This window comes from Pantherophis guttatus, chromosome 12, assembly GCF_059756535.1.
Source record: "Pantherophis guttatus breed Tessera chromosome 12, ASM5975653v1, whole genome shotgun sequence".
NCBI lineage: Eukaryota > Metazoa > Chordata > Lepidosauria > Squamata > Colubridae > Pantherophis > Pantherophis guttatus.
Window position 1 is genome coordinate 25517501 of NC_142074.1, and position 25255 is coordinate 25542755.

General features: G+C 47.1%; 1 protein-coding gene across 1 annotated transcript in view; it reads left to right on the forward strand.

The window, feature by feature from the left end:
* HS6ST2 (heparan sulfate 6-O-sulfotransferase 2) overlaps window positions 1-21407 on the forward strand; it is a 65271-nt gene extending 43864 nt beyond the window's left edge. Inside the window, exon 2 of the mRNA XM_060683932.2 lies at window positions 20298-21407. Coding sequence (XP_060539915.2) covers window positions 20298-20997 — 700 coding nt within the window. The 3' untranslated portion in view covers window positions 20998-21407. The remainder of the gene's footprint in view (window positions 1-20297) is intronic.
* Window positions 21408-25255: the final 3848 nt, after the last annotated feature.

Here is a 25255-nt window from a genome sequence, read left to right on the forward strand (position 1 = left end):
GTCCTCGACGCCTTTCGCTGGCTGACTCTTTGATTGCTATTTTGGTTTTAGATGAATTTCAATGATTTGGATTCGTTCGTTAGCGCTGCTTTTACCCTACGCTTGGATTAAAAACAAGAAACAAAAACGGGGGAGGTTTCTCCTTTTAAGTACAGTGGGGTTCTGCAGAGGCAGATTCTGACTTTTGGGGGGCAGCAGACGGTGGGTTTCTGAAACCGGTTTTTACACCCTTTTTTCCCCAACTAAGTTTTTTTTTTTAAAAAAAAGTGTTTCCAAGAAGCCCACTTCTGCAATAACATGGAATTTAATCCCAGAATCTGCAAATATAGGGCCGTGGGGTGTGTGTGTGTGTGGGAAGGCTGTTTCTCTTCCCCCTGATTCTGCAAAGCAGGCAAGATACCCGCAGGTCGTATTGAAGTTGACACGTCTTCAGATCCGCCTCTTTCCATTCCCATCTCTCTTTGCAAGGCAGAAGAGTGATAAATGCCTCGCTGGAGAATGTTCACTTGCAAAACTGGCTTTTTGATGGTGTGTCTGTCTGTGACTCCCCGGCATTTTTCACGCTGGGCTCCCCCCCCACCCCCGACGGAGGTTGCGTTACTTGGATTTATTGGACTGTGAATTGTTCCGTGTCTCTTTCGGAGCAAGAGCTGGTGCTATTTTGGGGATGGGGTTTGCGGTTGGGTGTAGAGTTTGGGGTGGTTAATTCTAACACAGGAGCAAGCCAAGACCCCCTCCCCAATGTCATCCCCCCCCCAGAATAAATTTGGCTGCAGTCCCCTGCTGAGGAGAAATGTTTATTTGGAAGTTTGTTCAAGGCTTTTGGTACTTTTAAGCTGCTGCTCTCTCGTATTTGCCTTTGGGTTCGGAGGGCCATGGGGGGGGGGGGAGGCCTGGCAGTGCCCAGAATAAGGGACAAGAGCAAGATTTGATAAAACCCCAAGTTTGATTTAATTTGCATGTTAAACATTCAGAACAGTTAATCCGAGTTCTTTCCAGGCATCGTTTCCCACTTCGGTCACATTCAAAAATGGCAATTGGATCAAAATTTTGAGGGTTCCTGGGCTTCTCCCCCCCCAACCTCCCAGGTCCCCATCTGGTTTCAGGAATGTGTTAGGTACAAAGACTAGATGTAGTCCTTGACTTACGACGGCAGTTGAGCCCAAAATTTCAGTTGCTGAGCGAGACAGTTGTTAAGTGAGTTTTGCTCCATTTTAGGTCCTTTCTTGCCACCGTTGTTAAATGAATCACAAGGAGCCACTTGGCAGGAGAAGCATACTCTCTTCCTGGCCCATCCCTGGCCCTTTCAAAGCAATCAGCTCTTTTCATCCAGGCATGAAATATTTCTTTCTTTTCTTTTTCTTTCTTTCTTTTTTTTGAGAAGCTAGAAAATTGCCTTTTCCCGTTTTGCAGTCTTCGCATGCTTTGTTTTTGTGTGAATATTTATGATTGTTAAATGTTCACTTCATTTCCAGTCCATTTTGGGTTTTTTTTTTTTTTTTTTTTAAAAGGAAACGTACCACTCAGGAAGATTCACTGGGAATGATCAAAAAGGGTCAAGATTTATTTATTTATCAAATGTAAATGGCTGCCCATCCCTCCCTGGAAGTGACTCTGGGTGCCCTTCAATGGGATGAACGAATCTCAGCACATGCAATGGACATCAGAACCAGATTAGGGTTTCCTTCCTTCCTTCCCTCCCTCCTTTTCCTCTCCCCTTCCCTCTTCCTCTTCCTCCTTCCCTCTCTTCCTTCCTTATTTATTTATCATATTTATTTCCTTCTTTCCTTCTCCCTCTCTTTTCTCCTTCCTTCCTTCTCTCCTTTTTCCTTCCCTTTCTCTTCCTCCTTCCTTCTTTCCTTCTCCCTCCCTTTTCCCCTTCCTTCCTTCTCTCCTTTTTTCCTTCCCTTCCCTCTCTTCCTTCCTTCTTTCCTTCCCTCCCTCCCTCCCTTTTCTCCTTCCTTCTCTCCTCTCCCTCCTTTTCCCCTTCCCTCTTCCTTTCCTCCTTTCTTCTGTCCTTCCTTCTACGCATTGGCCATTAAATGCTGTTGTGGGTAGCTTTAAATATACATATACACTGTGTGTGTGCATTTTATCTCCTCGCTTGCAGGAGGCCACTTTTGTATCTCCGAATGCTTTTTCCCAAGCATTTTCCATCGGGAGGATGAGACCATTGGCTCAATGTGTATTTAAGGGTTATAAATAAAACCCCGTTTTACTGACTCCTTTTTTTTTAGAGCCCTTGATTATGGAAGCTTTGCCGGTGCTGCATCGAACAGCAGAAGAGTTGAAATAAAATGTTTATGGTGGGCTTCTGACAACTTCTACCAGGAAGAGAGCTTGATCAGAATTTTTGCAAGCAATGGTTCAGAGAGATTAAAAGGAAGCTGAGATTGATGCAGGCGGGATACTAACCCATTAACTTCTATGGGAAGGAGGGCTGCTGCCCAGAGCCACTTTTACACTCGCGGAGGAGATCACAGAAATGTCCTCTGAGGACATCCAGTCTGCGTGCTCCTCGCCTGCCTATTTACGGAACATTTTCTCAGAGTGATCTAAGCGAACAAGTTGAAAATGCAGCAGGATTGGACCAACTTTTTTTGGGGGGGGGGAGAACGTCTCTTGCTTTTGAGCCGTGGACAGCTCATCCTTCTTCCAACTGGATGCAGATGTTTTAATCCTTTCTTTCCTCTTTCTCCTTCCTTCCTTCCTTTCCCTCCCTCCCCTTATTTTCTTTCTTTCTTTCCTTCCTTTTCCTCCCTCCCTCCCTTTTCTTTCTTCCCTTCCCTCCCTCACCTTTCTTTCTTTCTTTTCCTTTCCTCCCTCACCTTTTTTCTTTCTTTCCTCCCTCCCTTTTCTTTCTTCCCTTCCCTCCCCCTTTCTTCCTTCCTTCCTTCCCCTCCCTTTCCTTCCTTCCTTTCTTTTTCTTCCTTCTTTCCTCCCTCCCTCCCTCCCCTTTCTTTCTTTTTTCTTTCTTTTCTTTTTCTTTCTTTCTTCCTTCCTCCCTCCCTCCCCTTCCTTTCTTCCTTTCTTTTCTTTTCTTTTTTTCATTTCTGGCTGGCTGGAAATATGTGTTCCCCAATGAAAACTGTGTTTGGACAATCCATCTTAAGGCAGGCAAACAATCTAATGCTTTGCTTTTGGGAGATGTTTCTTGATTCCATCATTTGAGACCATACTTACAGGAATGAGTAACTGCAGTCTATGATGATGGCAGATAATTCAGTAATTTCTGCGGTGAAGCAAGACAGTCCCCTTCGATCAACATAGACTGAAGCATTAAGCATCCCCCACAATTCATAGCATCACCTGCAGAGAGAAACCCCCTCCCCAGTTCCCCAGCTCTGCTCTTCCTACATCCTTCATTCTCCGCAAAGTGCGGAGTTTGACATGTGCTATTATTACGATTGTTATGATGTTTGCTTTGGATAACATTGGAATAAGTGAGACGCTTGGAAATTACCCGCCTTGCCGAGCTCTAATAAATCAGCAGAAAATATATTGAAGTCTCCAGCCAAGTATTGGATACCAGGCAGAAATAGCAATTCAACGGTATGATCGCTGCAGAACAAAAGAGCTAAAATTGTACTGAATTTGGAGCCGAGTGGTGGTTTTGTTTTGTTTTGTTTTTTGTCTTCCTAGCAATTCTGAATTTAGCCTGAATTTTGCTGCAGATTGAAGGGACTAGGAAAAGGTCTTGGCTACATCCTCATGACATGAATTGCACAAGATCCCGGTCTCGTGCCTCACCCTGGATTTTTCTGATTGGCTTTTTTGTGAATGAACCTGGTTAAGGTTTTGCTTTGCGGCAGCCCTAAGTAGTGTGAATTGTTAAACGGTTTGGTTTTAACCATGTTTAGAGCACTTGGTTGAGAGAATATCGTATTTCACATTAGCCGTGTTTCATGCCACTGCTAGAATAGCCTAAGCCAGGATTAAGGCATTCCCTTCTAGCTGTAGTTAGGCAGTATAGACACATGTGGTTCGCCAGCAGCCTGCAGAGCTGGCAGCAGAGTCGGACAGTGAGGAGGCTGGGGAGGATCATGGGCCAGTCCTGGAGTCTGAGGAAGGCCCAGACGAGGGCTCTGCGTCGGAGGCAGAGAGGGAACCAGGGCCCTCTGGGAGTTATGCGCGGACTCCGGAGCCTCCAGAGTCGGACATCAGAGAGGCAGAGGAACAGGGGGAGCCTGTTCCTAGTGTGCGCATGCGCAGAGCTGCCAGAAGGCAAGAACAGTTAAAACAAAAGGGATGACTCGGGAGTAAGGCTTGGAGATGATTGGCCCCTCCCATAAGACATAAAGGAGGAGCAAAGGCACGTGGTCCTTTGCAGGAAGCAACGTTGTGGATAGTGTCAGTTTGTACTTTGAAGCTCCGTTTTTGACTCCGTGTTATCTTGCCAAGATAATTGCCAATTAGGTCTTTGGCAGCGTGTCAAAGAAGATAAAGGTGGGTGTTTACCAGCCTTATCCGAAAGGACTGTGGCAGACTTCTGTTGGACTATTTATAAACTCTTGGTGAAATGAAAAGAATTCACAGACATTAAAATAAAAAAAAGGGGGGGGGTTTGGGACTAATTGTGTGCTTTTTACTTTATCAGGAAGCCTAGATTAGAACACTACATTTAAGCCACAAATGCACACAAAGCATTGAGCCACAAGACGTTGAGAAAGTTACAGGGTTTGCACCGTTACAAAGCCATCAGCTCTACATGCCCGTGACTGTGTTTACCCATCACTCTTAAGCCACAACAAAACGACCACATTATGGCTTAGCTCTGTGATATATGAACCCAATCTGTGGCTCAGGGACTATTATTCTTGCCCTGTTTCTGAGCAGAATCTCGGGAAATTTAAGAGCTCCGGTCTAAACAAGGAAGGTGAGAGGAGACCTAGGTTGAGAGGACTTGACTACAGGACGTTGCCAGTGGGAAGAAAATATGCCCGGAATCTGGAAACAAGCTGGAGGAAGAAGGCGATAATTACAAGCTCAGCTTTTTCAGCTCGCCAAAGACACGAGCAGACGGGCGCTGCTGTGCTTCACTGTTCTTTTGAAATGCGTGCCCGCAGCTGTTTGGCGTTCACTGGACCTTGGCCCGCGGACATCGGAATGGATGAAGCCCCTGTGCTTTGACAAATGTAGTGGAAGAAGGCTTCTTAAGTAGGCAAGCTAGCCTTGGGAGCAGGGCAAACATTACATTTCTCCTCCTGAGTTAAGAGAAAAACGAGGGAGCCTGGCGTCCGAGAAGACCAGAGGTCTAACCGCATCAGTATTCTGCTTCCGCTGAAGCCAGCCAGATGCCTCCAGGAACCCAACCAGCAAGATGCAGGGGTAGATAAATTGGCTGCCGCTTCTTTTTTTTAAAACACGGAAAATTGGCGGTGTGCTGGAGATTCCATAGGACCTTGGGTGGGATCTACTCAATTCAACCTAGGTGTCTAGTCTTCCCTGAAGTTGGCTTAATAATGAGTTTTCCCAAGAGGAAGGGATCCCTTTGGTTTTGTTGCCTCAATCAACTTGAATGTCTTCATTATCCTAGGAAGATGGACAACCTCCAATCCTTGTGGCCCCTGCATCAGTGGTGAAATTCAATTTTTTTTCTGTGGGCGTGGCATGGTGGGCGTAGTGTGGTGTGGCTTGGTGGGTGTGGCAGGGGAAGGATACTGCAAAATCTCTATTCCCACCCCACTCTGGGGCCAGCCAGAGCTGGTATTTGCCAGTTCTCAAAACTCAAAATTTCTGCTACCGGTTCGCCAGAACCTATCAGAACCTGCTGGATTTTGCCCCTGCTCCTGCTGTGTTTAGCCATATTGAACTAGGGCAGTGATGGCTAACCTTTTTGCCATCGTGTACCAGGGCTGGGGGGGGGTCACATGTGTGTGTGCCTACACCCATAATTCTTTGCACCTTGCCCCCACGCATGCACGCACAACCCCCCCCCCACTCCTGGCACGCGATGGCACAGTAGGCCCGTTTTTTGCTCTCCCCAGTCACCAGAGCCTTTCTAGGAGTCTGGGGAGGGCGAAAACAGCCTTCCCCACCCCCCCAGAGGCCCTCCGGAGGCCAGAAAGGGCCCGTTTGCCAACCTCCGGTCCCACCCATCATGGAGCTAGGGATTGCCAGATTGAACTCCTAAAATTGCAGAGGGAGGAAGAAGAACTGAAAGGCGGAAAAACCACTGCTTTGTTGTTGTTGTGCTCATGAATCTTCTTAAGAAGCACCAAACTACGATTATCCCTCCTTATTCATAACGATCCATTTGCATAACAGCTCACCATTCAAGCCCTATCAATACCTATGAAGGATTTCTGCAGCTGCCTGGAATATCTCTTCCTGGTACACAGGCTCTAAACAATGGAAGTAGAAGCCATCCCAGGGGCCTAGCATGATTTCAGGCAACTTGCATAATTAACCGCTGGGCTAATTGTTCAGCACTGGAACACTCATTTTCCTTTGTATGGTTTAACTCTTTAAGTCTGCCAGGGATTGTCTGGGGCATTCAGTCCCTTCACTCACTCACAGGCCAGGAAAGCAGGTCTGAAGTTCAGCTATTAACAGAGGAGATGGCTGTGGTTGCATCAGGTCTCCTAGAGGTGGGGGGGAGGTTGAGGCAGGGGACCAGGAAGGACAACCTGAGAGATGCCTTCTGACATCACCATGCGCATCTCATCATGGCAGGCTTCGATGGACTCCGTTCTATAGAGGTTTTCACAGTTTCAAGTTTCCACACCAACCTAGGCTGGGGCTGCGATGTCTCCTTAAACATCAGAGGAGCCCTTCAAGGACATTTTTTATTAGCTTTAGTGACGGAAAATCAATAGCTCCTGTCCTGAACACAATGGAATTTCTGTGCTTCCAGAGTGGAAAAATTAGCCTGACCTAGAATCTGATGAAGGTTAGTAGGTCATCTCCCCGTTGCTCTCATCTTCGTTGGCTGAATAAAATATCAAGCGGTTGGGTTTGCAGTCTCCTCTTAAGTCAGCGTTTCTCAACCGTGGGTCTCTTGAAGATGGGTAGACTCCCAACTCCTGGAATTCCCCAGCCAGCTTAGTTCATACAAAGTCCACCCGTCTTCCAAGGGGCCGAGATTGAGAAACACTGCTCTAAGCCCTGAGCAAATGTTCCCTCATCAGATGCCTCCAAAGTTTGGACAGCTTTTAGAATCCTAGGATCAGGGTTGGCTGAGGATTCTGGGGTTTGGTGTCTAATACATCTGTGGACGTTGGGCTAGGAAAGGTAACTCCAGGTACGAGAGGAGGAGGATGATGTTATCCATTCAGTCATGTCCGAGTCTTGGTGATTCTTTGGGCCAGGTCTCTCCACATCTTCTGATCGTGCACTACTTCTTTGAGTTGTTCTACGCTTGGGCTGGTGCCAGCTTTGATGGTCTCCAGCCATTGCGTTCTTTGGCAGCCAGGTTTCCTTGTGCCCAGCAGTGGGTTTCACATATTCTTAACACTGGTTCGCCGGGTGCGTGTGCCTTCCACGCATGCAGCTTCCATGCATACGCTTTGCTCGTCAACGCATGTGCCCAGCCTCCAAAACGTGGCTAAATAGGACATTATTACGCCGGCGCAGGTTGGCAGGTCCACCTGCAGTCGCCTAAACCGGCTGAATACCACTTCTGCTTGTACCCCTAACTCTTCCAAGTTGGAGAAGGCCACCATAAACCATAAGGATCTGGCTGCTATCGGATCATGTTCAGGGATCCTTGGTTGTGAGAAAAACCATTCATCTCCCATGAGTGACCACCTTGCCAGCTGAAAGTCTCCGGAACCTGCAGAGACACAGCTGTCTCTCCTTGATCCAGATGACTTGGCTTCCTTCTGGTTTTCCTATTTCAGGGTACACAGATGGTCCGTTTCAGCACAAAGCCGAATCAGCAAAAGAGAAAAAAGGCTGGGGTGTTTTTAAAGGGGGAGGGGTGGGGAAAACTGAGAACCTTGAAGCGAAGCAACCTCCTCCCTTTCATTTAAGAAACAGATTGATTTAACTTCAGATGAGCTGAACATCTATTTAAATGCTTGAGCAGGTTGCAGACGTGCATAAATAATTTTGGGGTTTGGGGCTTTGTGCTGCGACATCTTTTCAGCATGACTTTCTCCCTCCTAATAAATTCAGGAACTATTTAAAGGGATTAACGGACCCTGCTGCCTTGCAGTTGGATCGCCCATCCAAGGAATAACCAGGCCTGACCCAGCATAGCTTCTGAGCTGGGCAAGATCAACTATAGGATCAAATATCAATAAAATTAAGGAAATGATTCAGAATTAAGTAAACCAGTAGGATTACTCCAAATGTATTTATTTCTTCCGTGGAATTAAACATCGTATTTGATTCCCTCCCCTTGTCTTACAAGTTGGTAGAGCCTTCTAGTGAAAGCAGGGATTTTTTTTTTAACTTGAACGTTGACTTCTCTTTCGGAATGGATTCCTTTCGTTGGGAAGGCCTGGGTCTCCACGAGGAGCTAGGAGATGCCGCCGGTCCTTTGGTCCTTGCCAAATGCTTGCCAAACTCCTGTTTGGTAGTCATGAAAAGGACCAAGAACTGGACAAAAGCGTGTCTACAAGGCAGAATGACTCTCATAGGTTATATTAAAGGGAGGAAAGGTACTCTGGCTTGGCTGAACCTATGTTCCTTCTGAGTCTCAACATGGTTTTGTAATTAAACGAAAAACCAAGGTGGGTGTTAACCTCAGGTATGGTGGTCACCCTCCTTGACCTGACGGGAATAAAGAAAGCTGGCTTCGATGCGGTTGGGAAGGAGAGGCTTGCCAGGAGCCAGCAGCAGAGAGAAATACAGCTTCAAGGTAATGCAAATTTGCTCTTGGTTGCTGTATTTCCTGGGCATCTGGATGATGTATTTCACTGTTTTATTGGTCTTTGTTGCAATAAATAAACCCAGGAGGTCAAATATATTCTGGGGCCTATAAATATGGATTGGAGTGAAGAAAGATGCTTTCCAAAATCCACTGTCCTTGTGGACAAAATTTATGAGGATCACAATTTCTGGAGCTGATTTCATGTGGTCACGAGCGTAGGCTATGCTAAGGAGTGGCATCTGACAAGCGGGGGGCAGGAGAAGGATGGAAGGAAGCCATCCCAGGTGACTCACTGGATACCTTAGGCTGAACAGGTTGTGATTTGCAAAACAGGGTCCTTTTGCTTGAGATGAAGGATCCTTTGTAACACGGGAAGACCTTGGACGGGACTTCCTTGACGAAAAGATCTTTGCCTGGAAGATTGATCTTCTGGAGACGTATTGAGGACACGTGTTGGGTAGTTCCACAGAAAGACTGGCATGGAAGAAGAGCTTGCAAATGCCCAAAATAGGGTGGTCATGGTAGGCATGGCCAGTATCTAAAAAGGTTAAATCATGGCAACTGAATAGAATGTGTGGGGGGGGGATGGACATGATAGCAGTGTTCCAGTATCTCAGGGGCTGCCAGAAAGAGGAAAGGGTCAGCTTATTTTCCAAAGCACCTGGAGGCAGGACAAGAAACAATGGATGGAAACTAATCAAGGAGAAAAGTAACCTAGAATTAAGGAGAAACTTCGTAAAAGGAGGAACAATTAGACAGCGGAATGGCTTGTCTTCCGAAGTTGTGGGTTTTTCATCACTGGAGATTTTAAAGAAGAGAATGGAGAGTTATTTGTCTGAAATGTTATAGGGTCTCCAGCTTGAGTGGGGGGTTGGACTAGAAAACCTCCAAGGTCCCTTCCAGCTCCATTCTGATTAATTGATTGAATCATGTTGGTGATCCAACCTTTATCATCCCTGCAGTCGTCTGCCAGAGGTCCCTGGGATGAAGATCATTCATGGTGAGGCCAAGGATCTTCTCCTGCCATCGCTACACAGCACCTATTAATTCTGCGTCCTGTTGCTTAGAAATGTGGCTTTGGCAAATTTGTGGAGGGACTTTTCCATAAAATTGTTTAATTCTCTTCGAACACTGTCTCAGCCAATGGCTCTCTTTGAGTTATTTGGCGGGGAATTCTATAAATTAAACAAATGGTTGATAGATAAATTTTTTCCATGCATAGATAAATCCCTGCCAGATTTAGACTCTAGCTAGGCATTGGTAATTGTGTGCATATATCTGTTTACAGAATAAGGCAAACCGATCATTTATTTTGGCTGTGCGTGCGTGCGAATATATGCCGGGGGAAGGAATTGTCTCTGACGAGACAGTTCCCGAAATGCCATTGGTGTCTAACTGCTTTTTGTGGTTTATTTTTTTTCCAGAAGCAATGAATGAATTAACCAATTACTCATGTCAATTAATCCGTGCGTTCAGCTCTGATCCAGATGTCTTGCCTGTTGGAGGCACCAAAAGTCCACTCTTGGAAGTGCAGGTGGAAATGGATGCCTTTCACAGGCGCCGTGTAATTAATGTGGAGAGTGTGTCAGTGGGTTGCGTTGTCCCTCTCTTTACGCAGCTGCAGGAACAGTGGTGGCCTTGCTTGGACAATCACTGTTCTTGAATGTTCAGCTGGCCAGCAGTTGGCCCTCATGTTTCTCCTGCCCATTTTTTTTTTTTTTGTTGCATCCACACCTCGTGTTTGACTTCTGTCTCATTTGTGATTGTGCTGTGCTGATGCCAACTGGGGAGAATCAACGGACCAAGTTGAAAGAAACCATCATATTTGCCTTGGGTATCGGAAGGCTCTCTACGGTCCAACTTCTGTTAAGCTCTCCGAGTAGAGATGAGAAGCATAAAAGCATTGACAGCCGTATATTCTTCTTCAGAGGAAGGGGGTCCATTTTTCTTTCTGGTTTTGTCCCAGCTGGGTTGTCAGAAGTGTGAGACGACTCTTCTTGCTTTTAGTTGTTGTTTTGAAGGATCTTTAGAGGTGAAGCTTTGTCCCTAAAGCTTAGCTGGTTTTTTCTGCCCTGTGTTTGGCCTTGGAGAAATTTGGTTCCTCTGAGTATTTTAGAGAGTGCATCCTGGTTCTGAAAGAAAACTTGGAAAGTTCTGAGAGAGAAAAACCTCAAGAAAAAGATCTTGAAGACAAATCCTGAAACGCAGAGCCTGTGTAGGGTTAAAAGATTGCCTGGTCTCTTCTGATCCAGGGACAACACCAATTCCTCCATCTAGATCATGTGGGTCAGGGAGGGGTCCACTTTTTAAAGTGTCTTTCCTTCTTTGATTTTAATAGCCGCCCGTCACAATGTGACTCTGGGGTCCACTTTGACATGCTAGCTTTCTACCTTTGGGGATTAAAAGCAGGTTTGTCTGGTGAGCCTGACGCCTCGGCCTGCGTGTGCTGTCTGAATGCTGCCTGATCTGTTTTTGGCTTTTGCTGAGCCCCTGGCCCAAAGGCTCAGAACTTCAGGATTGACCCTACAAAGCCTTCCTTCCTTCTCTCCCTCCCTTTTTTCCTTCCTTCCTTCCTTTCCTCTCCCTCTTCTCTTCTCCTTTTCTTTCTTTTCTGGAAGAAACATACTTGAACGGGGCGAGACTGACAGCTGCAGAGGTGCGCTGGTATTAATTAACTTATCCTGCCAAGAGCATCTATTGATTTGTTTTTACAGAACTGTGATGAGCCTGATTAAGATTCCGGGGGTGGATGGGGGGAGAGCATCCCAGCCCTCCCTCCGAAGGGAAGGGGCAAGCCAGCCGCCCGTCAGGGAGAGAGGCGCTGAAGGCCCAGCCGCCTTCTCTGCTTGGAAGGGAAGGGCTCGTTTTGTGAGCTGATGGATTTCTTGTTTGTACATCGCTGACAGCATCGGGGAGTGTTTGTTTGTCAGTCTTTTTAATTTGCCCCCCCCCCCGGCCCGCTTTGTAGAACAATGAGTAGCAAACTGTTTTTTTTCCCAATCCGGCCTCCTCCTCCCTCCCTCCCTCCGCATCCAGAGCTATGCGGCCTGATGGATGTCTCCCTCCAGGATGGGTGGTTGTGGTCAGGCAGATGGTGATCCCTTTGGTTTTACAAGAGGGCTGGATGGTGGCGGGGGGGGGCACCCATGGCCCCATTGAGATAAACCGTCTCGAATTCAAGATCCCAAGATCCAGGGCAGAGTTGTAAGCAAAGGGTTTTGAGCCTCAGCGAAGGTACCTCCTCTGTAGCAGAGAATTTGTGATCGATGATCTCGGATAGCTTGCATTTGAAATATGGATCTGGGAAGCAACTAAAACAGGCTAAATCAATCTGGAGCCTCTGAAATATGCATCTCCTGCTTTAAAGACACCTGAAGGTCATTCACAGATGGAATATTCCTCCCTTTCTTTCTTCCCTGTTTCTCGGCCCCTTCAATTAATATCCCATATGTGGGAATGTAGGTCGTCGTCCCCCAAATCCTAGAATTAGAAGAGATGCAGAGGCCAGGCAGATATTCTCCATTCAGAAATCCAGATGAACATAGAATCACAGGGTTCCTATACCATTTCAGACAAGTGGCTGTCCAGTCTCTACTTAAAGGCCTCCAGCGATGGGGCACCCACAACTTCAGATCAAGCTAAAACCAGCCTCTGTTGCGAATCTGTTGGGAACAGGTGAGTTTTAGCACCTCGAATGAAATGTACTGAGCATTTCAAGTTAGGGATCAATCATGAATTGCTTAATAGGGCAACTTTGATGTGTAGGGCTGGGACTTCCCTCCCTGCAGGCTTGAGGATCTTGTGAATCGGAAATCCGTCAAGAGATCCATCCCTGATCCAGTAGGGCTTTTTCCAGAGTATCCCTTTGATTTAGTCTTCTGGAGGGGTAGAAATCACACTCCATTCACCTAAAATAAGGAGGACTAGAGGAAAAATGGTTGTTGTTGTTGTCAGTTGCGAAGTCGTGTCCAACCCCTCGGAACCCCATGGACCACCTTCCTCCAGGCCTTCCTGTCCTCTACCATCCTCTGGAGTCCATTTAAGCTCACGCCAACTGCTTCAGTGACTCCATCCAGCAACCTCGTTCTCTACCGTCCCCTTCTTCTTTTATCCTCAATCGTTCCTAGCATTAGGCTCTTCTCCACTGAGTCTTTTTCAAGTATTTGAGTTTCCTCTTCAGGATCTGGCCTGCTAAAGAGCAGTAAGGGTTGATCTCCTCTAGGACTGACCGGTTTGATCGCCTTGCAGTCCAAGGGACACGCAGGAGTCTTCTCCAGCACCATAGTTCAAAGGCCTCCATTCTTTGGTGCTCAGCCTTCCTTATGGTCCAACTTTCACAGCCATCCATTGCAACTTGGAAAACCATGGCCTTGACTATATGCACTTTTGTTGGCAGGGTGATGTCTCTACTTTTTAGTACACTGTCTAGATTGGCCATGGCTTTTCTCCCCAGGAGCAAGTGTCTTTTAATTTCTTGGCTGTAGTCCCCATCTGCAGTGATCTGGGAGCCCACGAAAATACAATCTGTCACTACCTCCATTTCTTCCCCATCTATAGGGAACCCCAAGCAGGCAAAATGAAATTATGGGCTTTTTTTTTTTTTTGCTGGCTAGCCAAGGGTTCCTCCAAAACCCATAGCTTCGGGGGGGGGGGGGGGAAAGAGTCCAATTCTTTTGGCAACAATTGAGCCTCCGTGCCCGCAGTGGGAGCGAGGGGCCCTTGTGCCGTGCAGGAAAAACCGCATATGAAATATTCTAAGTGTCGGTTCCAAGATTCCCGTTTCCTCCCTGGAGGGAATCCGGAGACTTGAGATCATTACAAGCCTCTGCAGTACTTGCCATACGGTTTGCGAGTGACTTAATCAGGGATGTGGTGGTTGCTGGACGACCCCTTTTTAATTTTATGGCACTGATTAAGTTTCTTTAGCTAAAATGAGTTGCTTTTCCAATTCAATTAAACGAGAATCCCCTTCCGCTACGGGGGAGGGGGGGGGGAAATACCAGAGGGTTGTTTGGTGGGATGCTACGGTAATATACATTTCTTTTTCTTCAATTGAGACCAACTCCCACGTCACCTACCCGAGCTGCACTGAATGAAATTAATGGGAGCTTAAATTAAAATTACTGGGGGCTGATATTAGTATTTAATGCGGGGGTCAGCAATCTGCGGCTCTGGAGCCGCATGTGGCTCTTTCACCCCTCTGCTGCGGCTCCTTGTCACTCAAAATATGCGTCACAACCGCCAATGTGCAACACCCACTGGCACGCAATTTATTGAGCTTTTCAACCCCGGGTAGGCCAACCATGGATAAATCCAAGAAAAGTTCCAGAACATTTAATTCAACTACATATGCTAGTTTTGTGGCCGCTCAAGAGATAGTCAGGCACGGGAAGGGTTTTGTGGCTCCCGGTGTTTTCTTTTCTCTGGGAAATGGGTCCAAATGGCTCTTTGAGTGTTTAAGGTTGCAGACCCCTGATTTAATTATGACAGCCAGATCTTCTTCTCTGATTGTGTTCCTTGCAAGAGGGTCTGCGTTTTCTGCTGATGGGAGCAGAGTAACTTTTGCAGAGCGAGTCCCTGTGCTGGGAGTGGAGAGGTTGGGATGATGCTTTTGGCGTTTGGGAATGGGGTGTTCTTTGCGGGTTGAGTGGCCTCTTGGAGACCCAGTTAGTCCCCTGCTTTGGGCCTGAGCCAGGAGAGTCCAACCTGGGCAACTTTAAGGCCGGTGGACTTCAATTCCCAGAATTCCGCAGCCATCCATGAGGACTGATCAGAAGCCCTTTCATCCAGCGCTGTCGTAACTTTGAACAATCATTGAATAATGGTCGTAACGCAAGGACGGCCTCCATAAAATGGGTCCTCCTTTCTGAGCCAAGACGGTTTAAGCTTTCTCATCAAAGGATTTGATTTTTTGTAGATGTACAGGTAGACCTCAACGTACGACCACAATTGAGCCCTGTCGCTAAGTGAAACATTTGTTAAGGGAACCATTTGTTAAATGGTTGTTAAGTGCAATTATTAAGTCAGTATCACGGTTGTTAAGTGAATCTGGCTTCCCCATTGGCTTTGCCGGCCAGGAGGTCGCAAAAGCGGATCACGTGACCCCAGGAACAGCACAACCGTCGTAACTATGAGTCAGTTGCCAAACATCTGAATTTTGATCACGTGACCCTGGGGATGCTGCAGTGGTTGTGTGAAAAACGATCATAGGTCACCGTTTTCAGTGCCGTCGTAACTTTGAGCGGTCACTAAATGAACTGTTGTAAGTCGAGGAAATACCTGTATTTCCTGGAACGAGATCCCTTCCAACTCTGTTAATCTGTATCTGTATCTAAAGTGTGGAGACGTTTCCTGATGGAAAAATGGCATTTTGTACGAAAATGGAGCACCGGGATGATTAAAACGGGGCTCCACGGACAGTGAGAGTGGTGGGATAACTGTGCTGCCAGTGGAAAAGCACAATTTTATTATTAAAACAGCCCGGTGCTCTCACCTGTAATTAACTTTGTAACACTTAGCATTCTTTGGATGTGCTTCGATATTAATTTTTCCCTCTCTTCCTTTTTCTCCCCCCTTTTAAAATTTAAACAGGAGGAGGAATACTGCTGCATGGTAGGATCTTAAAATAGCAGCGCGCGCTTCCATTAAAAACGATCTCCTGCTTTGAATGTGCTCGCACATCCCCGTTTAAGCACACTAAGCTGTGCTTTCTTTCTTTATTCCTTCCCTTAATCAAATATTTGAAAAACTTCTAAGGCAAGAGGAGAGGGAGCAAGCATTTTCTGCAGACGGTTTGAAGGAACGTGGCCAAGAGAGCCTGTTTCTGCTGTCTTCAAAACTTCCTTGCTGTTTTAGGGAACTGGGTTGCCGAAGAGAAATTCTTAAGGTCTTCCTAAGGATACCCAAAATAATTTGGGATCACCATCTTAATCTATGGAATGACCTAAGCTATTCATGGGATGGTCAGTCCATTTTTTGTTGCCGGCTGATGGATCCAAGGTGAGCTGCACTTCTAAGAGCTTTGTTGTTAGTTGGGAAGTCGTGTCCGACCCATTGTGACCCCATGGACAACGTTCCTCCAGGCCTTCCTGTTCTCTACCATCCCCGGGAGTCCATTTAAGCTCACGCCGACTGCTTCAGTGACTCCATCGAGCCTCCTCGTTCTCTGCCATCCCCTTCTTCTTTTGCCCTCAACCTTTCCCAGCATTAGGCTCTTCTCCAGGGAGTCCTTCCTTCTCATTAGGTGGCCAAAGGATTTGAGTTTCACCTTCAGGATCTGGCCTTCTAAAGAGCAGTCAGGGTTGATCTCCTCTAGGACTGACCGGTTGGATCGCCTTGCAGTCCAAGGGACTCGCAGGAGTCTTCTCGAGCACCAGAGTTCAAAGGCCTCAATTCTTTGGTGCTCAGCCTTCCTTATGGTCCAACTTTCACAGCCAGACATTGCAACTGGGAAAACCATAGCCTTGACTATACACACTTTTGTTGGCAGGGTGATCTCTCTGCTTTTTGCAGTTTCCCAACTTATAAGAAAAGTATGATTGGGCTTAGATGCCCTTTGGATGATTAGGACCATTATCAATGTCCCATTATCCACCACAATTGTTGCCCACACCAGCTGAGGAGGATGGGAGCAATAGAATAAAGAATAACAAGAGTTGGAAGGGACCTTGGAGGTCTTCTAGTCCAATCCCCTGATCAGGCAGGAAACACTGTACCGTTTCAAACGAACGGTTGTCCAGTCTCTTCTTAAAAACTTCCAGTGTTGGAGCATTCACAACTTCTGGAGGCAAGTCGTTCCACTGATTCATTGTTCTCACTTCCGGGAAATTTCTCCTTAGTTCCAGGTTGCTTCTCTCCCATGACGAGTTTCCATCGGTTGCTTCTTGTCCTGCTTTCAGGTGACCCAACAGATTTCGTGAGTTGGGCGAAACTGGAATAAACGGAAGTGCATCAACGTCATCCTTTCCCTTACCACGAAATGTCCTTGAACAGGTCTAAAATTGCTGATTAAAAAAGAAGAACAAAAGCAGACGCCTGTGAAAAAAAAACTTGGCAGCTTGGCATTTTCTTCTAAAGCCATCCGCCAGCTCATTCCCGGCCCCTGGCATTTCTCTGTATTCAGCCGAATCCCCGCGGCCCCCGCTATCCTTCCATCTGCAGGCGTCGGGAGCATCCAATCTCTGCTTTTGGGCTTGGCGTTTTCCCACACCAACAAAGTCTTGATTGGAAAGCTCCCGACTGCGGCTCCCGGTCTCGCTGGGCTCAGCCAGCCACGGTGCCCGAAGGAAGACGACAATTTTGTTGGAATGTTTCTGGGCTCCGCAGATGTGGCTTCGATGCCTCTCGGGGAGAGGAGAAAAGCTGCCTCATCGTTGTTTTTCCCTTGCAGCTGTCTTCTCCTCCTGTTCTCTGGATAAAGGATTTGGGGTAGCAGAGCTGGGATTTGGGGAGTGCTGCCTGTCGAACAGCTTGGCACATCTTTATTTATGAAGTTGTGTGTTTCGACTAACCTGTTCCTTCCTCGGGAAAATCTTCTGCAGGCCTTGAAGGATACAAGTCATTCTTGACTTAACAACAGGGCATTTAGAGACTATTCAAAGTTACAATGGCACTGAAAGAAGGGACTTAACGACCGTTTTTCACACATTCGGCCATTGGGTCACGTGATCGATATCAGACACTGGGCAACTGGCATGTATTTGTGACGGCTGCGGTGTCCCGGGGTCATGTGATCAACTTTTGAAACCACCTGACAAGGAAAGTCCATGGGGAATCCAGATTCACTTACTGTAAGAGCCGTGCTACTAACTGAGCAACTCCACTTAACCACTGTGGCAAGGAAGGTCATAACATGCGGCAAAACTCATTTCACAACTTACTCATTTAGTAACAGAAATTTGGGGCTCAATTGTGGTTGTAAGTCGAGAACTACCTGTATATCCATCATCAGACATACCTAGGTTGCAATCGTGGTTTAGGGACCATTTCCAAGAGGGCTCTGCTGCTCCAGAAATCAAAGGAGGCATCCTTCTGCCTATTAAATGATAGATGTTCTCCAGGTTCTTCCCCAAAATGTTTCCATCTGTCCCACCAGCATTGCAGTGGGGTCAGGCAGGCCAATAGACCCAGCAGGGATTCTGGGAATGTGACTTCTTGTAGGATGTAAGGATCTTGAGACCCTGCCCTTCACTGACCCCTTTTGTAAGGACCAAAAGGTCAAAACAGGACAATTATGGGCTCCGTTTTCACTCCACCGACCATTTTGCATCCCCTACATTTTTTTTTTCTAAGGCAGAGTCTCTCAAACTCAGCCATTTTAAACCGGATGGACTTCAACTCCCAGAATTCCCCAACCTGGCCGGAGAATTCTGAGAGTTTAAGCTCACCCAGCATAAACTGGCCACGGTTGAGAAATGTCGTTCTAAGGCAAGAGCGACATTCCGTTGCAGGGTGAGAGGATCCAAAGTGGGACCTTCCAACAGATACGGCCATCCTACCATTCCAGAGTTGGGCACCAGGATTAATCTTGTTCAACCCTTTGCAGGAAAACTGATTCTACCATCTTCCAGAGATGGATGCCCGTCCGGGCTCTTCTTAAAGATCTCCAGAGGTGGAGAACCCAACCCTCAACTTCCATCGATAGATTCTTCAACCCTGATGTATGAAATGACATGGGTGTCTGCAGAGTGTGGCCATTAAGTCCAGGTGGCCATGATGGCAGGACCAAACTCTGCCTGTTTATTGCCATCATGAGCCACAGTGGTTAGAGTGCAGTCCTGCAGGCTACTTCTACTGACTGCCGTGTGCCTGCAATTTGGCAGTTCGAATCTCACTAGGCTCAAGGTTGACTCAGCCTTCCATCCTTCCGAGGTCGGTAAAATGAGGACCCAGATTGTTGGGGGGCAAGAGCCTGACTCTGTAAACTGCTTAGAGAGGGCTAAATTCCCTCCCTCCCTCCCTCCCTCCCTTATTCCCTTTCTCATTCTCCTTTCTGGTGGCACAGTGGTTAGAATGCAGTACTGCAGGCTAACTCTGCCCACTGCCAGCAGTTCCATCCTGACAGGCTCAAGGTTGACTCAGCTTTCCGTCCGTCGGTAAAATGAGGACCCAAATTTTGGGGGGCAAGATGCTGACTCTGTAAACCGCTTAGAGGGCTGTAAAGTGGTATATAAGTCTTAAGTGCTGTTGCTGTAGCTATCACATCAAACATTGGTGGAATTTCAATCACACCATCGTAGCTGCTATCTTGATTTTTCTTTTTCTTTTTTGACTCACCCTGCAGGTATCTACGCAGTGACACGTATTGTGTTGTTGGTGTGCTGGGGCTTAGGATGGTGTATTTTTGTGTTTTGGGTAGGTGCCATTTTACAGATAGCGTGAAGAGTAGATGGGTTAATGCAATTTTTATTCCTTTTTCTTTCTGCTTCAATGCTTTTTGATTTCTGCCACTCGGAAAGAAACTCTTAAAATGTCTTCAGCCAAAAGGGAAGCGGGATCTGCTAATCCCTGCAGATTTTCAGTCCATAGAGGGGGGGAGGGGGAAACAAATCAACTTGATTCACTGGGGATTTGATTTGCAGCAATCCATAAAGCTCCATTAAAGTGATCTGCTTTGGGTACTCTGAAGCCCATTATGCAAGGCTTGGCGCATTTCAGTTTCTCTTCTTTTTTAGGGGTGTCTGTGAGAGATATTGCTTTTTGCTCCAGATTTTAAGAAGAAAGTTTACTTTTTAGCCATTTTCTTCTGTTAAAAGAACCGTGGGCTGTGGGGTTTTTCTTTTCTTTTCATGGAACAGCGACCTCTTGTGGCGTACCCTAGTGAAGCGAGCAAGGGAGGTTGAAATGAAAGAAGAATTTTAATTTTTTGTGAGTTTTGCACTTCTATTTTCGTGATAGTTCTTTGGGCCTGGTTTGGTCTGATGTCTTCGGTAGCGGTTCCTTCAGCGTCTCCTTTTCTGCCCATTCAGTAGCTCGACTGATAAATACAGGTAGCCCTCGAGTTACGACCAAGATTTCTGTAGCTAAACGAGACACTTGTGAAGTGAGTTTGGCCCCATTCTTGTCGAAGTTGTTAAGCGTATCACTTCAGCTGTTGACTTAAGTGACGTGGTTGTTAAATGAATCTGGCTTATCCGTTGACTTGGCTTGTCAGAAGGCTGCAAAAGGGGGATCGCGTGGCCCCCTCCGGGATGCGGCGACTGTCTTAAATATGAGCCGATTGCCAATTTTGATCGTCTGACCGCGATGGAGATGTTGCAACCATCATACGTGTGAAAGTCACTTTTTTCCCATGCCGTTGTAACTTTGAACGGTCGCTAAATGAACTTTTGTAAGTCGAGAACCATCTGTAAATTAATTCAGTGGGTTTGAGTTGGGCAGGGATGGACCTCAATCTTCCCAACTGCAGTTGCTTATCAATGAACACCTCATGAAGCCCTTCTCTCCTTAAAGGTGCTTTGTTGTTCTTTTCCTCCCTCAGGAATTACTACTACATCACCATCCTGAGGGACCCGGTTTCCCGCTACCTGAGCGAATGGAGGCATGTCCAAAGAGGAGCCACCTGGAAGGCCTCCTTGCATGTCTGCGATGGGCGGTCGCCCACTTCCGAGGAACTTCCGAGCTGCTACTCGGGAGACGACTGGTCAGGCTGCTCTCTGCAGGAGTTCATGGATTGTCCCTACAACCTGGCCAACAACCGTCAAGTCCGCATGCTGGCTGACCTGAGCCTGGTGGGCTGCTACAACCTGTCCGTCATGCCGGAAGAGCAACGGAACAAGGTCCTCCTGGACAGCGCCAAGGAGAACCTCAAGCGCATGGCCTTCTTCGGCCTGACGGAATTCCAGCGGAAGGCCCAGTACCTCTTCGAGAAGACCTTCAACATGAACTTCATCTCGCCCTTCACCCAGTACAACAGCACCAGGGCCTCTAGCGTGGACATTGAAGGGGCCACCCAGCAGCGGATCGAGGCTCTCAATTTTTTAGACATGGACCTCTACGATTATGCAAAAGACCTTTTCCTCCAGCGGTACCAGTTCACGAGGCAGAAGGAGCACCAGGAAGCCCGACGGAAACGGCAGGAGCAGCGGAAGGCCTCGCGGGCCAAGCTGGGCCACAGCAGAGAGCAGGAGGGCCGAAACGCGACCGCAGATTACATTGGGAACGTGGAACAGTGGCGATAAGGAGGAGGGTGCAGCGAGAAAAGGCACAGAGCTAGGCGCTTCTCCGGGAGAGGTGGGGAAGAGGGGTGGCGGCCTTTTGCATTCAGTGTTGTGCTGTAGATGGGTGAACCTTTTAATCTGTGTTGTCTCGGATCTGTCCCTGTCAAGAAAGACAGAAAGCTTTGGCCCCTTGGGCTGCCGTCATTCTCGTTCACCATGACGACTTGGCAGATCCCAAGTGGGAACAGCGAAGGCTGAGCTACAAAGACTACGATGGGGGGAAGGAGGAGGAGAGGGTTTCCTGAGATGGGGGCATCACAGGGGAGCCATTTCTGCATTTTATAAGGTGGCCTGAGATTCTGGTACTTTTTTTATAGGTCTCAGAGATCAGAAAACACCTGGGAAGGGCGTATTAAATTGGGCAATGTGTAGCTGCAGGTCCATTCGTTTATTCCTTTCAGCATCGCCAATTGGAGAAGCCAACAGTTCCATTTAATACTCTTTCTTTAATATTTTTCATTGCAAAAATGCTGTGCCGTAGCCCATGGGCCTCCAACTTCTGGGACTTCCTTTAAGCTCCACCCCTGACATCCGGCCGACCCAGGTAGAAGGGGCTGCCTCTGGCCACTAAAAGCATGGCCAGGGGTGGCCAAAGCGAGTCCAAAGACAGGATGACCTGCCTGGGTCAGCACTGCCACTCAAACTGTCATGTCACGTCAAGCCTCTTCTTGCTTCCAAGGTCTGTTATCCTATTGGGGAATGAATGGATTCAACAACCACAATTCTGTGGGAATTAAAAATCTAATTGTCACACACACACACACACACACACACACACACACACACACACACACATATGCCCACCCGAAGTGATTTTCAAAACTCCAGAAAGAACCGTTTCAGATCCTTTTTTAACGAGTTTGTCGTTGGCTTCATCAACATCTCTTGAAAGGCTGCAAACGGCCACAAAACAAAGAAGACCAGTTGGGGTAGAGGCGTAGAGGGAAAAAGCTTTAGAAGAAGAAGAAAACTGTTGATGAGTGTCTAGTGTCAATTGGCTTTTAGCGAAGAGGGGAAGATTTGGCCTATAAATATTTAATTGCTTTTTAAAAAGAGAAATCTTGACGGCCGCTGCTGTTGATGGAACTCAAGCTTATTTCATTTCAGGGGAGAGAGAACGAGAGAGAGAGAGAGAGAAAGCCCCAATGGTTTGCTGAGTGTTGGCACCAGAAAATGCAACCGTAGGCTTCTCTAAGGACGTTGAATTTTAATGCATTTTAAAAAGTATACGGGAATATTTGAACATTTTTTTTGGGAAAGAAAGATGGCCTTCCATGCCCTCCGTCCATTTTAATAACAATTCTTGCAACGTGTGTATTCTTTTAGAAGGGGGGGGGGCAAAGCTTTTATCCTGCAAAAATTCTCTTTTTTTTATTATGGCAGAAGCTGTTTCCCAATAGAAGCTGCCTTCATCAGCAGGGGGGCAACTCCAGCATTCATTTTGCTTTTCAAACACTTTTTATGACCCAGTGTGACATTTGAGCATTTGGGAGGATGGCTTCCTGTTATCATCAGATTTGGGGGGGCGGGGCGGAAATAATAATGTGATATTGCTTGTACTTGGGACCAATTCAATAAGGCAGTTACAAATCTGGCTTTGCAAGGAGGAGAACGCCAATAGAAAAGGATTGCTTTCCTCAGGATTGGACTTACAAGGTCTTGAGGAACTGTCCTCTGCTCTTGTAGCTACTATGGAGGGTGCTTGTTCTGATTTAGGTTGTGAAATCTGGGGAGGGGAGGGAAAGAGAGAGGAGAGTTGGGTCTCCAACAGTGGCGACTTTATAACTTGTGGACTTCAACTCCCAGAATTCCTCAGCCAACATGGCTGGCTGAAGAATTCTGGGAGTTGAAGTCCACAAGTTGTATAGTTGCCAAGACTGGCTGAGGAATTCTGGGAGTTGAAGTCTACAAGTCGTCAAGTTGCCAAGGTGGGAGGCCCCTGGACTGTGGGAATTATTTGCCAAGTTAGGTAGTGGGCCGTATCTTGGGCGTATGCAGACACAATCCTGCATTTGTGCACCCAACACCCAATGAATATGGGGGTGTAAGAAAATTGCCCTAACCCATACATCTGTCAACAAAGGAAAGACGGCCACCTACGTGTTGTGTCTGATGGCACACACCAATTTTTGAGTAAAGGGAGTTCAGTTTTTCTGGTTACGCTGGTACGGTGATGGTTGTCTTGATGGAAAGGTAGGAAGTCCTGAAACACCAACTGAACTGATAAACCCAGGAAGGTGTCAGCAGAGCCTTTGAGGACGTAGAGTCAAAGCTGTCCCTAAAAATCATAAAGATTCTTAAATGTCCAGCGGTGTCATTTCCAGGGGTCTAAACCCAGTGAATTATGGACCCATCCGCCTTGAGCTTCCAAGAGCTTGTTCATCGTCTCCGCTCTCATTTTGCCATCCCAGATGGTAGGCCAAGACATCTGCAGGAGAAAATGACGCCAACCTTCCCTTGCTGAGGGTGATGTTGGGAATCGTAGTCTTCAACCCTGGAGGGCAGAAGTTTGGAAAGCTTGCCTGGTGCTGAGGGTTCTCCGTCCACACAGAGCTCCCTTCCTTGGCTCTGCCGCTGTCTCATTCCAGGCATCGGGTTTTAGAATTGGATGGAGCATCCCAGGGCCACAGATGTTTGCAGCTGGCTTTGTTTCCCTTCATCCTGGGTCTCTTTTCTGAGAAATGGCCCTTCCTGTCCCTTGTGTGCCATGTCCGTTTGGTGTTTGCACTGATGGAAACCAACACACAATTCTCAAGGCAGGAATCCCAAATCTACAGCAGGGATGTCCAACCTTGGCAACGTTTAAGACTTGTGGACTTCGACTCCCAGAATTCTCCAGCCAGCATGGATGGAGCTGGGGAAATCTGGGAGTCGAAGTCCACAGGTCTTAAAAGTTGCCAAGGTTGGATATCCCTTAGCCTACAGCAGGGGTCAGCAACCCGCGGCTCTGGAGCCGCATGTGGCTCTTCCATCCCTCTGCTGTGGCTCCTTGTCGCCAGTTGGCTCCACAATTGATAGGGCTTTCACTTAGGACAGGTAGAGGAAAAAGGACGCCATGCTAGAAGGAGACTCTATGGTGAGGGAACCGGACTTCTGGTAGGCTCCAGAATTGAATGGGGGGACTTCCGGTTAGGACCTTTGTGGCTCTTTGAGTGTTTAAGGTTGCCGACCCCTGGCCTACAGCATTGGCTCCCCATTGACCAGTGGGTATCTAGAATAGGGACAGTGGCTGCAGTGTTCCAGATGTTTTGGCACGGAACTGGCATCCGTTGAGGGCTTTTGTTCCTTGGTCCCTGATTTTCTCTCTCTCTCTCTCTCTCTTCCTGGTGCTCGAAAATATCCCAGAAAGTGGAGAAACAGGCAATTGGATGCACTTGGACAGTGTGAATCTCTATGCAAAAACTCTTGTGAAGGCTGCAATGATCAATAGCTCTTGTTTTTTTGGAAGCTTTTCTATTCTGATGATGGTTCATTTCAGTTTTATGTCCTTCGTTGCTGTACGAGTTAATGTAACTTTCCTTCTCAACTCTGGGGAAGTGGAGACCCTTGGAGAAAGTTTCCTTGTTTCGGGCATATTGAATATTAACCAGCCCCCTGCCTTTTTTTTTTTTTGGAAACATTTAAGTCTTTTAAAATTTGGGATACTACATTATAAAAAGCCTCGAGGCAAAAGACATAATTTGGAGGTCGGTTTGGCAGGCCAACTGGCCTGGAGCAGCTCCTCTTTTCCATTGTGCTGGGACTGAAGTCCTCAGAATTCTGTCCTGGTCGACAGATCTGGAGGTCACAAAATTAGCAAAGTATAGAATTTGGGGCTAACTTAATCTGGAGTTTCCTGCAATGGGGGTTCCTTTAAGGGCAGCACCATCTTATAAGATAGCAGGACTTCAATTCCCAGCATCCCCCAGCCAGCATCTCTTAAAAGTTGTTAAGATTCAGAAACGCTGCTTCGGAGCCCTAAAACTTTAAGAATTCAAGAGGAGTGGGGTGAGGCACATCTTAGCAAAATGCCCCCCCCAAAAAAGGGGGGGAGGGGGTTGCATAGTGTTTTTAAACTGAAATCAATAAAATGCCATTCCAGCATCTAGCATTGATTCTAACAGGGAGAGATTGTGAGCTCCCGATAGAGAAGCTGATCCAATTCTGCACCCTTGAACAGCTCTTTATCAAGAGACACAATTTTGTCCTTAATGCTGTGGTGTGCATGGTTTACAGCAGC